The sequence below is a fragment of the Solea solea genome, chromosome 13 (genome assembly GCF_958295425.1).
Source record: "Solea solea chromosome 13, fSolSol10.1, whole genome shotgun sequence".
Lineage (NCBI taxonomy): Eukaryota > Metazoa > Chordata > Actinopteri > Pleuronectiformes > Soleidae > Solea > Solea solea.
Window position 1 is genome coordinate 14,439,364 of NC_081146.1, and position 16,432 is coordinate 14,455,795.

General features: G+C 38.7%; 1 protein-coding gene across 4 annotated transcripts in view; it reads left to right on the plus strand.

The window, feature by feature from the left end:
* ulk4 (unc-51 like kinase 4) overlaps positions 1 to 16,432 on the plus strand; it is a 72,984-nt gene that overhangs the window by 52,679 nt on the left and 3,873 nt on the right. For 3 of the 4 annotated variants that reach the window (XM_058647223.1, XM_058647224.1, XM_058647225.1), the window contains 4 exons: positions 3,000 to 3,166; positions 5,571 to 5,672; positions 8,369 to 8,563; positions 14,393 to 14,481. In XM_058647223.1, the coding sequence (XP_058503206.1) occupies positions 3,000 to 3,166; positions 5,571 to 5,672; positions 8,369 to 8,563; positions 14,393 to 14,481 (553 nt within the window). Of the gene's footprint in view, positions 1 to 2,999; positions 3,167 to 5,570; positions 5,673 to 8,368; positions 8,564 to 14,392; positions 14,482 to 16,432 lie in introns of those variants that run through there. The other variant, XM_058647226.1, reaches the window with a different exon arrangement.

Here is a 16,432-nt window from a genome sequence, read left to right on the forward strand (position 1 = left end):
AACACACCAGCACACAGACATGCAGATACTCTATCCCATGATGGGTCCAATGCTTTTGCAAGTTTTATATCTAGCTGTAGTGGGTCTTTCAGGTGGCTGTGGTTCAGTGGTAGAGTGGGTCATCTTTCTGCTGGGTAGACATTTAAACCCAAGTAACTCCTGACGGCTGTGCCAGCAGCGTGTGAATAGAGGTGTGACAGACAAGGTGCTGCACATACAGTTGATTGGTTGTATGAAATGTGTGTGTATGGGTGATTGCAAAAAGTAGTATAAAACAGCTTTGAGTGGTCATAAAGAATAGGAAAGTGCTACATAAATACAGACCATTATATACACCTTAAATGTATCTACAGTGAAAGGCTATGTGAGCTATGCATGCATGCATTTGAAATTAAAGAACAATTAATTTGTCATGGTTTGTCAGATAAAATGTGCCCCCATTTGCAGAAATTTTGATTTTTTTGGGTCAATGGTCAAAGATAGTTTTAAAGGTCCAGTTTGTAAAATGATGGGGGGTTTATGGCAGACATTTAATATATACTAATCTTAAGTATATTAATATAAGTTGATAATTAATTTAAAGAAAGATGACAGTTAAATAATAGTTGGGTTTAGGCTTTTTGCTATGATAGTATAAAGGGATAATCAGAGCTCACATTACTCTATAAGTTATTTTACACTGAATGTTTTGAGCTGTTTATGCTGAGTGCATTGCCTGGATATCTCTGTGATTTGCGCAGCTTAATTTAGGAAGCTATTAAATGCAAACACTTAAACTAAAAGTTAGTTTGGATTCACTGCAGCAGCAGCTTGCGAGTAGGATTTCATCAAAGATAGCCACAGTGGGTCAAGTATGCATAAATGAGCCTTTTAAAGGCGAAAGACGATCGTAAAATCCATCCATCAATCTTCATTACTTCAAACTTCATTATAGACTCTGATTTGCTTTAAGTTGATGTTATCACATTCTTTTTGTAGTACTGATAAAGATCCAAATGTCTCTTCTGGTCGTTATGCTTTTATTAAGATCAGTGAGCCATAATAGTTAAATTTAATCAAATGATTATTTTGAGCAAAGAAATATTTTATTCCATGTATTACTTTGTGTTAATTTAATATCATGTGGTTGTATCCACACTAACTCACCAAATATGTACCAATGATATAACATAAAATTTGTATGCATGATAGATAATTAGTTTCAATATCTTTTTTGAAGTATTCCATTGGTTATTGGTTTTAAGATGCCCATGTGAGTGTAACATTAAAAGCAATGGCTGCATTTGTTGCATAGGCTTCAAATTCCCTTTCCATTAAGCAGCCCATGGCTGAATGGAAGGGAATTGGGCTTTTACTCGGATGGTTGCCGATTCAAATTCCGAGACAGTTCAAGGCCGGGGCCGGGGTTTCCTTGAGCAAAGTACCCAACCCCTATTGCTCTCCGGGCGTAGATACTGTAGGTACTGCCCACTACTCCTGTACTCGAAATACATAAACAGAATGATGTACATTATACTGTATATAAGAATCTATGTAGAACAATTTACGTTTAAACAAGACAGCCTTGTCAGATCATATTAACAGAAGATGCTCTTTGTATGACTAAACAGTCCAAAGCAGTGTGCTTATTTAATTTATAAGGACACTTGACAAAGTAACATTACATCTCACTGACAGAAGTTTCACATAATAGCTTTCTAGTGCCTACAGTGTTACACTCTCACTCGCAAGAATAAACACAAACTTTCTAAATAAAGATCTATTGGATCAATAGAAAATAACCTGGATGTCCCCAGTGAAGACAGTGATTCAGTTATTTGTTATTTAACTGTTACTTTTACTGTGCATAAATGGAAGCGACTTTGGACTTGGACAGCCTAAATATTAGCATAGTGTTCTTTTTTTAGAACGCTCCTGTCATGTCAACCTAGTTTGGATAAAATCTGTCTTGCTGTAATTTTGAGAGATGATAGGTAAAACTGCCTCAGGACACATGTCCACTACGTACTACACAAATACGCCAGCAAAATGCACAGTATCTTCTGTGTCATGTAAAAATAATGAGCAGAGGAACATGGGTTTGCACTTCAGTGAGTGAATTTTATTCATGGCTTAGCAAGGGCTACCAGTTTTAAAATATGTTCTCCAATGGACAGTTTTCTCGGAAGGAACTGAGTTAGATGAGAGGAAAGAAAGGTGATATGCAGAATAGAGCAGATTTTTATTTTTAGATATTAACTGGACTCTGCTTCAATTGTTGCTGTGATACCATTGCGTGTGTTGATACTTGACTGAAGAATTCTGCTGGGCATAAGTCTTATTTAAAAAATGAAAAGCCACATTTAGGTTGTTTTTCTTCTTAGAAAGTTGGTCACAGTAAAATGCTGATTGACTGATAAAGGAGAGAGTCACTCATCTTGTACAGGAGCTATCGATCTACACATGAGTCAAAGCAGAGCCTGCAGTTACAAACATTTACACAGGCACATGTTATTCTTTATACCTCAGAGTCACATGAAGCAGAGAGGTGTATTGGTTGTTTGTTGGTTTGTTTGTTTGGTTACAATTTATGATGTTATCTTACTAAAGGTATGGACTTGTTTACAGAACTGATTTTGATATTTTATGATGACTATTATTTTGCTAATAGGATGCTCACTTAAACAATATGACATGAGTTTGGACTGTTTTAAAAAAAAATGTCTTCCAGGGTTCCTCCTGAAGCCAACCAGGAAACAAGAATATATTGAACCACTACTAAGACTTTCTCCAGTTTGCAAAAATAACTCGATTTGTGTTGAAGGCAATGAGGAAATTAGGTTTTTGATTGATCCGAATAGGACAGCATATGGGTCAGGGGCCAGACCGCTGTCCGCCTTTTAGTGACCTGTGGTCTGAGCTGTCTAAACAGACTGATCTTTGACATTTCACCAGGATTGAACAAAGCCTAGAAGGTCAGCAATAGCCTTCTCATGCTTTTTCTCTTTTCCACTGCACAGGCCTTATAGAGGTGGTTGTGAATACCCTCTCAGAAGCTGCAGTGGTCCACCAGGCTGGAGAAGAGCACACCATGCGGAAGACTGACCACCTTGTGTTACAAGCGCTTCTGGAACTGCTTCACAACATATTGAAACGGACGTCACTTGTTGTTCGCTCTGCACTCAAGGTATCAAGATTCAATGTCCTACCACTACTAGAGCACACTGATTCAACTCAAAATACATGACTCAGTCATATGTATATATATATGTACAGTATATATGTATATATACTGAACATTTTTATACATATATGTATTTATACATATATGTATATATACTGTACATATATGTATGTATATATCTATATATACATATATAGATATATATATATATATACAGATAATTAGACAAAGATGAAGCTGATTTGGGCAGGCCAGGTAATCTTACAGAAAGTGTCAGTTAAGGTAAAAACATGATGAAAAAATACAAAATAAAGCCATAACATGACCCCAAGAGCTGGAACTGGATGTGACTCATCCACAGTTATTAAGATCAATAAATTCAGTATAATGGTCTATTCTCTGCCCCAGTTATTATGGCCAGTTACTACATCAAAATACTTTTTGAAAAAATTAAATTGATTTCTGAGTAACTCAACAAACTAGAGATAAATACCTGTTTCTTCCACTCCTTTGTTTGTAATTTCATGAGCAAAAACATGCTTTTAATGCACACAAATCTCTCATAATTGTACTAGGTTGAGGAGTGTTTGCATTTATTATTATTTGAAATTAATATGAATGATATCCCAGCTCTGTTGTTCTCTGCATCGATTATCTCAAACTATCTGTAGAGAAAATATAAAAATGATGGCAATGTATGCCTTCAAGTAACAAACCAATATCTTCACAAATTTATAACTGCAGTTTTCTGTTCTGCATTGCTACAGCCTTTACAAATAAATCCTCAAGGACCTGCCTGTGTTTCGTAATATTTTTAAACAATTGTTAAGTGCTAGCTTGTTTTGCTGTATCATATTATATTGGTCCTCATGGTCTGGTGTATTTCCCACATTGATTCTTCACTATTTATCAGTTTAATCTCTGCTGAGCACCGAATCACCAAGAGAATCACAAAGCAAAGTGAGCTCCCAAAAAATGTTGTCCTTGTATTGTGTCCCTGAAGGCATATGTGTGTGTGTATGTGTGGGTTTGTTTGTGAGTGTATGGCCATTGATGTGTGCAGTGGAGGCTAGCAGGTTTAAGCCACTGCAATATTGAAGTTGTGGACTCAGGAGAAAGCTGATGATGTCTGGAGTCACTGGGCCACATGTGCGTGCACGCACACACACACACACACACACTGGCACATGCACACACATACTCATACTCAGGCGTGCATAGAGGGGCCTGTCTGGCGATGTCCCTGCGGCCTCATTATCACCACTGGCTTTGTCCTCAGCCCTCCTCCCTACACACAGACACACACACACTCACATATGCTCACATACACACACCAGCCCCCCATCTCCCCATAGTGTGCACCCCAGCACAAAACATACATATTAATGCTAAGACGAGGGGGCTAAAAAGGAGGCAGGGTAGAAGACAGAGTGGAAGAGAGAAGGACAGAAGAGGTTGAGGGAAGGATGGAGAGATGGGGGGGGGGGGAGCTAGCCGAATGTGCAGCGGAAATCAATTCTTCAAGAAATGCAAAGCTCATTAAAACAGAGAACTTCTGCCCAAACCAAATTCATTTGGGTAATACGGTCTGATAAGGAGAGAGAATGTGACTAGACCACTCTCCCCAAACTATTGCTCTGTTGGTCAAGACAGACAGACAGACAGAGAGAGAGAGAGATTTTATATATACTTCAGAAAAATGGAAAGACAGTTTAACAAAGCAGAAGTGACTTTGGGAGAAAGAAAAATTGGTGTCAATTATTCTCCTGCTAATTGGCCTGAAGTACATATGAACTGAACTAAAATAAGCCAAAGTGAGTTACAGAGAGGCTAAAAGGTAAGTGATGGTGGAGTGTAAGGGGAAAAAAGTATTTATGCTGGCAGTGGAGGTGGTCACAGAGCTGGAGCGAACAACAGGCCAGACACTAACATTGTTGTGTTACACATCACGCTTCTGATTCTGGACAGCATGCTGTCCGAAATCACACACAGCAGGGACGGCAATATGAAGGCTTGTTCAGTTCAGTTCAGTGTAAATAACCTCTCTTTAAGAGCAACATAAATGGAGCACTGTATTAAGAGAAGTTGTTCAAATGTAAACTAACTTTGGGATACAGTTGAATTAAAGTGCTCAGTATGGGTTGTTCTTAACAAACATTGTGTTAAAGACAAGAGGGATTAAAATAACTCAGCGTATGCAAGAAAACTACTTCCTCCTTTAGTCTATGTATCAGTGTGTCTTTCCGTGTCTGTCTCAGTCTGTCAGAATCTGTCTTGGCAGGTCTCTGGATCCATCATTATTGACTGTCAAATCTCTATAAATGATTTAACGCGTGTGTGTGTGCGCCCATCTGTGTGTGTCTGTGTGTGTGTGTGCGTCTGTCTGTGTGTGTGTGTGTGTGTATAGAGCCAGAGGCTATCTTGTCCAGCAGCAGAGATGGAGGCAGCAGAGAAGCTGCTCCTGGCCAACAGACCCCTGAGCCAACTCAGCACTCACCTCATTCACATGGTGAGACCAACACTCATACAGCCTGTGTGTTGTGCAGAAGTGTGTATGTGTGCATGTCCATATATTGTGTGTCTACAGAGAGACAGGATGTGAAAACATTCTTATTTATGCAGGGAAATGAGACAGGGATACAAAGAGAGAAGAGTACAAGTTGTCTAAGTACAAGTTTTTCTCAAAAGTAAAATTTGAAATGTGAAAATATACAAGTACTCATGGAAAAGTAATAACTTAGATGCGCTTTTCATCAATTTGCTCACGCCCACAGTCACAACCACCTTTATTATTTAAATCCTTAATGTTTTGTTTCCACAGATTAGTTTGTTATAGTTCTAATTTAAGTACAGGATATCAAACTGTAAAGAGAATTACAACTGTTAATTAATTTAATTGTCACACACTAGATGAATTTATTAACCATCTGTCATGTTATAATTAGATTTTTCATTTTCAGCATTTAAAAAAAAAAATTGACACTTGAAAAACAAAACAGAATTATTAACAGAAATATTAGCTCCACTAATAAACATAGGCTGTAATGAATTTAGTCAAGCAATCTTTCAGTACACTGTCATATTGGTAATATCTTTAATTTGTTCACTTAGCTCTGTTTAATTTCTCTGTTGTGATTTCACTGTCAGGATGTTATATTGAATAAATGCAGTGTGTTCTTCACCTCACTGTTTAACAAAGCTTATTATCTGAGTGTGTTTCTGCAGTTATTATAATTATTAATCCCATAATTCTACACAAAGGGGTTATATATCTGCAAGTACTTACAGAGACGTTGATGTAATCTAAAAACAGGGAGATAAGAGTCTGCTGAGAGAAATATGAAAAATGTTATCACATCCACACTTTCTTACACAACATGCACCACTAAGGATTAAATTACTCAAAATAGGATATGAAAGAATAACTGTGATGAAGAATGAATCCTTCCTCAGTCTGCTCCCACAACCATAGAATTATGATATAGAGGTAAAATTTGATTCCCAAACTGATTTGTGCATTTTAGAAATCCATTTTAGATGAGAAAATAAGTATAATAAGGATTTGAGAAGAGAATGTTGGTTGTGGAAAATGTCCAGAGGAATGAAATGTGGCTGCGATGATGAAATGCAAAGATTGAGAGAATCCATTCAAAAGAGATGGGGCTGTGAAGCATTCTGGGAAGTTTAGGATGTGGGGAAGGGAAAGAAAGGGCGAGTGGGAGGAGGAGAGGGGTCTCAAGGGACACAATATAGAGGGTTTTACTTATACTTGACCCATTGAGGGTTGAGTGAGAGTCTGTGTGTGCATGTGTGTGTGTGTGTGTGTCTGGTTGTTGAGGAGAGGTTTAAGGGGCAGCTGACACTCCCCCGGCCTCTGCTTAGCCCTTTTGACCCATTGGGTATTAGTGGGATAGAGAGAGCTGAAGTGTCAATGTGGATGAAGTAATATTAAAGCTTCAAAATGTGCTCATATTACAAGCACACAGGTTTTAATATGGACTTTAAATGAATAATAAGTATATATACATTGCCGTAGACAACTGTATTGTTTGTGCAAAATGTCCTGTTAATCAAAATACTGTTGTAACTGAGGACAACATTCTAGGTGTCACATGCAATGTACTTTTGAAGTTGTGGTGTGTAACTTTTAATCATGAATGAATCTCATTTCAATATCAATATTCAAGCCATTTCCAAATGAGTTCATATGTTGCTAATTGAGGCTTGTCACCTCCATGCAGCTATTTCTGTATTTATCAGTTTAGCTGTGTGCCATTCTCGGGTCCCCCCCCCATTGACTCAGAAGGTGGTTTATATTACGTCACACACGAAAGGTTTCAGAGGTAGATTGTGCTTGTAGATGGATGAACTCTTGTTGGAAGATCAAGTAGGAGGGCCACACAAGTTATGCACTGGCGCTTTAATTATTAATTCAATCTCACAAGCATTTTCTTTAAAACAGTAATTATGTGTGTAAATATGTAACCTCATAGTTTAAATTAATTTCAGATTTTAATTTTATTAAAATATATTTATATTATGTACTGTAAATACACCTGGAAGAGAATGAGAATCAAGTTGCTTAATTATTTTTATTTCACCCCATGGCCCACAGTAGGACTGTATTGTACATGGAGTATATCAGAAATATATTGTCATCACCACACCAAAAATTATTTAAAAAATAATAATATTTTCCCCTCATTATGGCAGCTCAGCTAGTTGTACTCTAAATCCCCCCTCAAAGTCCAACTACTTGGTGGGCAGAGAAATGAGAAGAGAATTGGTTAGACAACTGCAATGATATATACCACAGTGTTTACTGTATATTTTTACATTTATTTAAAATGTTATTTGTTTTTAAATGTATGTTTATTTCAACAATCCAGGTTGGATGTTTTTGTTTAGAGTAGTGAAAAATGTATTAATATGTGTTCAGTATTTTTTTCAATTAGTTTTCAAATGTTTTCGAAAGCAAATAATGCATTTAATTTTTAGTAGGATTTTACTAGCATAGGTTACTCACTCACTGTCTGGGTCTACATTTGTTTATTTTTCACAAATCGATGTACTCAACAATGGGTTGCTGCTGCATATGGCATGTTTTCCTAATACCTTGCAGGCCTAGCCCAAAGTAACCACAGTTAAATAAATAAAAAGAAATAGAAAATGTATTATTACATATAACATGTTTTTTTTTTCTAGCTCTTCTCTAAAAACCAAGAGGTGTGGGAGGAATCTATTCAGTGTCTTTCCCTGTTGGTCCAGCTGTATGGTGGAGAGGGTCACGACTGTCTGTCACCCTCCTGCTTGAAAAGCTTCTCCCATGTGCTGCGCGCACGCATGCACACAGAGTCCACCCGAATACATCGCATCATACTCAGGATCATCAAACGACTGGTGAGTTCAGTGTGTGTTCACAGACAGACACCGGTCAACATTATGCAACATCTTTGCCAAAAAGTCACTTGTTTGACATGTCAAACGTCCAGTGAGTAAGAATAGGTGACATCTAAAGGTGAGACTGCAGATTCTAACAAATGGCACATTATGCAGTTCATTATACACCAGACTCCTCTGTTACATACTGAGGTTTTAGAAATGTCCTTGCTAAATGTTGGAGATCAACGCATGTTTTCAGTCTTTTTAACTCATGTACAGTTGGGCATTGTTCGCTTTGATTCTTGTGTTGGACACTGTGCTCGTGACTCATCCAGTGACGACACTTGCTGCCAATCAGTGGCCAGCAGTCTACCTACGTCACATTTTAGTGTCGGCTCAGCTCGCTTGGGACCCCGCCAGAGCGGGTACTGAAAAAGCACCAGGTACCAGGCACTAGAGTTACGCCAAGCCATGCTAGAATGGTATAATGGAAAAGTGCCAAAACCTTTGTCCATTCAAGCTGCTGTTGAAATATGGAGGTAGAAACTTACGTAGAAGTAGTTTAGTTAAGTTTTTTTTTTTTTGTTGTTTTTCGAACATTAAGAAGAACAAATTTTACATTCACAAGCAAATCACATCATTCACAGTCATTCATGTCTTCTAATGTTTGAAAAAGTCCGTAAAAAGGCTTATTCTAAAGCTATAAAAACTAAATTATTTTATTTTAAAGTGATTCTACACTTACACTAAAAACATACCTACAAGTGATATATTCAATTTATGCCGATAAACCCTAAATGTTACACACTGAACCTTAAATAGAACCTTTTTTTTCTCCATATGTGATCCGTTTTCAGCTGCCAGTACTGGTCATAATTCAACACTGAAACATATTTGATTGATGAATCTTGTGGAAATAATAACTGTCACCACTGCAGAATGATCAGATCAGATGGAGGACACACGCACAAACACACACACACACACACACACACACACACACACACACACACACACACACACACACACAGCAAAAGAATAGGCCTTGCTATGTTGCTGTTCTGAAAATAGAGTATAGTTTCACTTAAACTTGACTGACAGAGGGAGCAAGACAGCGAGGGAGAAAACTTGTCTGTTTGTATCAGCCTGTCACTGTTTGAGTGTCAGTCCAATTTTTGTCTGATAGTCAGAATGATTTGTAGTACAAGCCAAAGAAGGCTGCCTCTAAGCGTATATTGTACCAGTGCAGGTGGATATTTAGTGAGGAGTGTGTTGTATAGAAAATTATTTCAACCTCGTTAAATTAGTAAAATCGATGCAGCGACAGCACTCGAACTAGAAATAGACACATTTTAATGAGGACCCAAGTTTCTGTCCTAACTGATGCACAACAATTAAATGGCACAAACCAAATTTGCACTTAAATTAAAATGCCAATGAGACACATACTTAAACTGCCAGTAAAATACTGAGCAGAGACACATATGGCATCAGACAAGGACTCCGACTTCAAGTTTGGTATACAATCTGTAGCTTAGCTTTTCAAGGAAATAAATTCACATTGACTGGTTCTGCAGTAAAACATACACATGCAATGCCAACACAGAAATGACTATGTATGCTGTTTCTGCACCATCTGGACAATAAAGCACTTTGCTTTGACACCAAAGCCCCATAGTCTGTATACTTTCTCAGGCCAGCAAGAGATACTTGTGTTTTCAAAACATTATGGCAGCATTTCTCTGACCTTAAACTAAAGTTGTGGTCACCTAAACTTACCCATGCACACTAAAGCTGCCACGCCAGATTCTCTGAGAATAAATTATTTTTTTTAAAAAAGAGTTGATTTTGGATGCCCTACAAATGTAGCCAGAATGTTTGTTTAATCCGGGGGTTTGCAGAATGGCACAAAATCAGTTTCAGCAGTTGGTTAAAACAGAAGCCAGGTGTGTTTGGAGCGGACAGCCTGGTGAAAATCCCTCTAAAAAGTCAACATGACCAAGTTTGAGAGAAATTGCGATGATTTTGCTGTAGACCACCATGAATTATGAAAAATACATTGCTAAAGTTCTGGCTTTGCTGCAGGGTCGTAAAATAGTAATAATAATCTGTATACACAAGGTCAGCTGTCACCCTGAGATCATATGATCTGACTGAAGGCTGTGCCTGGAAGCTACCTAATATTTTGAGTTACGTGTTTGTGTGTGAGTGTGAGGCAAAGAGTGAGTTTGTGTGAGTGCAAGACTGTGTGTGTGTATTTTTTGATTCCACTCACTAATTAGATCCCACCACCTGAACCACCCACCCACACACACACACACACACTCTTCTCTGTCACACACCAGCTCACAGACTCGCCTCTTTCTGTCTGCTGAAACAAATTTGTCCTCATGTGCAAACTCCCTCATTACCCACTATGCTAACAGCTACAGTAACATGGAGATGTGTATTCTCTCTCCTGCTCGTCACCCTGAGCAACATAGACAAAACTCTGAGTTTGAGTGTGAAAGTTTTACTCTCTGCAGTGCTGTTCTCCAACCTCACTTTTTTTTTCCACTGGAGTCCAGAAGCTAAACTTTTAAAAGAATAATAATACAAATCTACATCTAACCATTTACTAAATTGGGGGTTTTTCAAATCTTGCTGTCAATCAGCCACTCTGTTGGAAGAGAGCAATGTGTGGCTTTGAAAGAATACAAGAGACACTCCTTATACGCAACATCCTTTTTCACAGGCAGAAACACAATGACACACACACACATACACACAAGTGCCTGCCCTTCAAAAAAGGCTTTTTAATTTTCTTTCATTGATTTCAGGGTTCTGTTAATCTCAATCAAAGATCCCACTAATAGCTTGGAAACTGCAAGAGGGGAGTGAAGGAGAATGAATCAAGAGTGAATTAGTGAAATTTTCAACTTGTCTTTTTTTTTTGTCTGTTGCAACTTGGAAGATCTTAAAGGGGAATGCTAATTTAATAAAAATGGGATTCAGATGGAATTATTTGAGAAAGAGGAATTTATTTCTTCCTTTTTTGAGCAGTTTGATTTGTCAGTGTTATTTTTTTTAATTATTATACAGTCAGCCTTGAGAAACACTGAATTACTTGTGCTCTGTGACTGGTCTCTCAATATATTTGCACAATTCATATCTTCCTCAAATCCACTTCACTCACGATAGCCTGTCCAGCAGAAATAATGTGGATTGCCGGAGTATTTTTGTCTAAACAGTGTCATACTGTGTGACGAGACTGAATCCATGAGGAAAAGCACATTGTTGTCGTTGTTGTTGCTTACATTGTCCTGTCATACTGCTTGTTAATCTCACACTTTTGTCAAGAAGCTCCCTCATTTCCTTAGGCTGAAATATCTCCGTGTTGTTTTCCAAAATGTCAAACCATATGTCCAATTATTGTGACCTTTTCCATATTCAAGCTGGAAACCACGTGTATTTATTCATTTGATTAATTAGTTAGATAGTTTATTTATCCATCAGTCAGTTGCCCAGTGTCAGTGCTTGTTTCCATGCCACGTCTCTAAGGCCAGGGTGCTGTGAATTGAACTAAAGATCCACATTTGAGCCATATTATTATTTATTAGTTATATGGAGATACTTTTGAATGTTGAAGACAGAAAAATGTAGATGGGGTACGTTTGACCAGTGACTAAATGTAAAAATATCTGGAATCGTCATCCCATTCTTCAAACTTGATTTCTATAGTGTCATGATTGCTGATGAAGTCATCACTACACACTGTATGCATGGACACTAAGGGTAAATGAGTGCAGGACATGATAGGAACTTCGCTGTTTCAACTGCAGTATACAGAACACATACTTGTTCTGCCACTGCTGCTTTATCTGTCTTGTTTAGTCTTTTAACACGTTTCATTAATGAGGATTTTTCCCGTTTTTAACCAATCTTTTGTATGAATGGTTGTTTTCCTGAGCATCTTCTAACATTAATGTCTGCACCAGTTTGGCTACCTCAGTGTGGTGAACAAAAAGAGACTAGATTTTTAAATGAGCTTATATGATCTGATGTATGTGACATGATGACAAACCTTGAGTGTTTTATATTCCATTTATTTTATTGTGTTAATTGTTGTACTGACGACTGTTGCAAACCTAATTGCCTCCCTGGGACAATAAATACTTATTAATCTAATTTAAACAATAATTCCTTGCTAATCTGTCTAACTCACTCACTTACACACATCTTACGTCCTAATCATGTATGAATAAAAAAAACACTGCTGTCAGGTACATTGTCACATGTTTGAACTTATTATCTGCTGTGACAGCAGCACTGTGCTGTCTTTCTGAGAGGCAACGTGTCTGCTCGCTCATTTGTCTGACTTTGAGTCAGTTTTATAGAATCAGGGTCAGGTAGAGATGAAGAAGGGAGTGTGTGTGTGTGTTTGTGAAGAGAGCATCTTTGCCTCCTCCTAAGCCCGTTGCCTAGCAACAAGCATGCTGTGTCACCACAGAGACAGAGGTGATGATGTCACCGGAGATCAGAGACGGCCCATTGACCAAACACTGGTCCATACCCAATAAACCCCACACACACCAACAACTCCAGTAAATATTCACAAACACACACCACACACCTTTGACAATATTACAAGCAGGTTTTATTGTCAGGACATGAATAAAACCAGAGGGATGACAGATGGAAGAAAAAAATAAAGTAGGGAAGACATTTGGTGAAGGGAGAGAGCAGACTTTTCAAATCCAGAAATAAGTATACAAGTTAATTGGAAGGATGTTGAAATAAATTCATACATCTACATAATTATGAGGAGGTTTTTAAGGACGACACAAAGCTCAGATGACAAAAGTAATAAAAGAAAACTTAGAGCACTCGTGAGAAAAGGTGCCAGTATGTCACACAGAGTGTGTGTAATGCTTGCACATTAAACTGGATTTTCACCACTTTTATTAACTTGAAATTGCTCTGACAAATGAGTGTGATGTCACTCAGCAGGTGAATCAGCCATAATAACTGAGACTGGTGTTTCTTCATAAGGTTCATTTCCACATATTCACTTTGTTGTGATGCTGTGAAACACAGGTTTTAGCACCTCAGCTTAAAAAGAGAACAGGAAATACATCGTCATGCATCAAAAAAAATCTAAATTGTGAATATTGTGGGCCCTGATTCACACCTGATATTAACATCCATCATGTTCACACCTGGCAGTAACATGCATCCTGGATGTGTCTCCACCTGTGACCACACTGATGCCATTTCAGATTTTAAAGCATGTCCAGATTGTATTTAGCTTGATTTTTTTTGACAGTCTGGGCGGCTCAATAACACACAAGATCCCATATTCACATACGGAGGTGGTGTCAGAACACGATTCTGTTCCGATTTTTACAGCTCTGTTTCAATCTGAACGTCTGACTACTTGTTTTTTCCGGGGAGCGGCCTGTAACTATGAAATTCCATGTGGACACACGGAGATTGGGTCTGATCACTTGCAATATGTAATGTAAACAGTTGGTTAGGATATGTTTACAAATCTGTTTTTGGCCGCAGTCTAAACAAGGCCTTTGGGGTTAATGAATACTTGAACAGGATTTTCAAATGGAGGACTATAAGATATTTCCCATTTTAATCAACTCCAAGGAAACTAATGTTACTGTCAAAAAACTAATATGTGTTGCTTGGCTAACCACAACAACAAGGAGGTAGGGGTTAAAAATGAGAATGAGATTGGGCCTTAACCACATCTTCTGTTGAGTGTGGACCACTGCCTTTAAGCTGCAGACTGATGTGACCATGTCTTCTTTATTGTTTACTCGCTTTGTTTTCCCCTCACTCTCTCTTTTTATAAAGGTGCAGACGACAGACGGATCAGATTGGCTAGAATGTCCTGAATGGGCCGAGTTAGCAGGTTTGCTGCAGGATATAACTACATCCAACAGGTGTGTGTTAATGTTTGTGTGACTGCTGTTGAAGTGTATGCATATAAATTCTTACTTCATTTATATTTTTTGCAAAGATCTTAATACAAAATTATTATTTTGTATTGAGAGTATAGTGTAATATGTGTCTGTCTGCATAGGTGCCCAGTTCCATCTCTAGTGTGTGTGTGTGTGTTAAATAATTCTGGAGTATTTGTCTGCTCTGTTCCTCATCAAATTATTTTTATGCATGTCTAAACCTGCATTTACACGTCGGATATTTTTCCAGCTGTTGATCTAAAGGATGTGAGCGTCGGCCCAGGCAGGGTGTCAACGTAATTGCTCTCAAAGAGCTGAGAAATTAAATTAAGACAACATTTGTGTAACAGCTTTTGAAATGCAAAGTTTGTGTGGGGACTAAGAAGATGGAAATTCTGGTTTCAAGTCAGAAATATATGCAGATACTCAGGCCACTGTTTACACCTGGATGCGTCTCCTGTAATCACATGTGATCTTGTTTTACCCGCTTTGTGTGCAAATACTCGCAAACCTTTCTGATTCAAGAAAAAAGATTTTAACAAAGAATAAAGAAATCATGTGTGTTAATATTACGACAGCAGCTACAAATAATAACTGCAGAGGGTCAGAGGACAAGAAGGGTGCGAGCGTGAGTGGGCAAAAGCCACAGCTGGATGTTATAGCAGAGGTGGGGAGTGCTCTTTAACGTGTCCTATAGATGGATTTGTGTTTATACCTGTAAAGACGGACCTGAAGATGCATTCAGGAACACATCAGGTCCATTCAGACCAGGATGCATGTTATTCTGTGACCAAGGTCAGAAAGCTCTCAGCTTCACTCTCTTCATTGCATGTGAATGGACAGATATTCATCAATATCACTGACAGTGTGATACTTGATTTTTACTTGGTAAGTGATATTAACTGCAAAACAGACGCACACACACACACACACATCTGTATCTCTGTATCTGTACACCTTTCATGAGAATCAGGGATGAATGTGTTTTCTCCCTTTGAGGGCGACCGACCATGCAGGGTTTGATCTTTTGATGTATAAGACCAGCGTCCTCTCTGTCTCTCTCTTACACTCTCACACACACAGGTTCGTGCAGCTATCCTTAAAAGGACTCTCATTAACTTCCATTCATTTGGACAGCCTCACCACAATTCAAATATTGGACCAAAACCTATTAAACAGTTGCTCAGAAATTAGGTTCTGCCTCATCAGGACCAGGCTTTCTTCTCCATGAGAACCACTGGTCTTGACAAGGTCAATATTTATGCCAGAAAAGGTTCTCCGAGTGCACACACACACATATGCACTTAATGCATATGCATACACCCAAAAAGTTGCATCCATGCCCTTCTATATACAACCTCTCAATCACACACACACAACCTGTCAGATTAGTAATAAAGGTATATTGTTGTCCTGCTATTGAAGCCTCTGCTTCCCTCCACTCCCTCTCTCTCTCCCTCTCTCTCTCTCTCTTTCTTTTCACCTTGGTCTCTTACCCCCCCCTTTTCTTCCTTTTTGTCACCCCCAAACACACACACACACAATTTCTGATTTCTTTCTATTTTCCTAATTTCTTTCTCTTCCATGTCTCTCTCCCTCCCTCTCTCGCTCTCTCTCGCTCGCGCTCTCATGCTCTCTCTCCCACTTCTCGTCTCCTCTCTCTCCTCTCCCTCTCTGGCAGATGAAAGCAGAGATCAGCTCGAGCTTTGAAGTAGCAGAGACTGGCACACTCCCACTGGTTTAGTGGTAGGAGGAGTGGAGGAGGGGAGCAGAGGTTTTTGGAGAAAGGGCAGGAGATGAGAAGAGGAGAGGAGAGGAAGGAAGGGGGGGGGGGGGGGGGGGGGGGGGCTGGTTGAGGATTGGTTTTAATTGAGGGGATGAGAGGAGGTGGAGTAGAGAGAGGAGATGGAAGAAAGTGGGAAGGAGAGGGGAG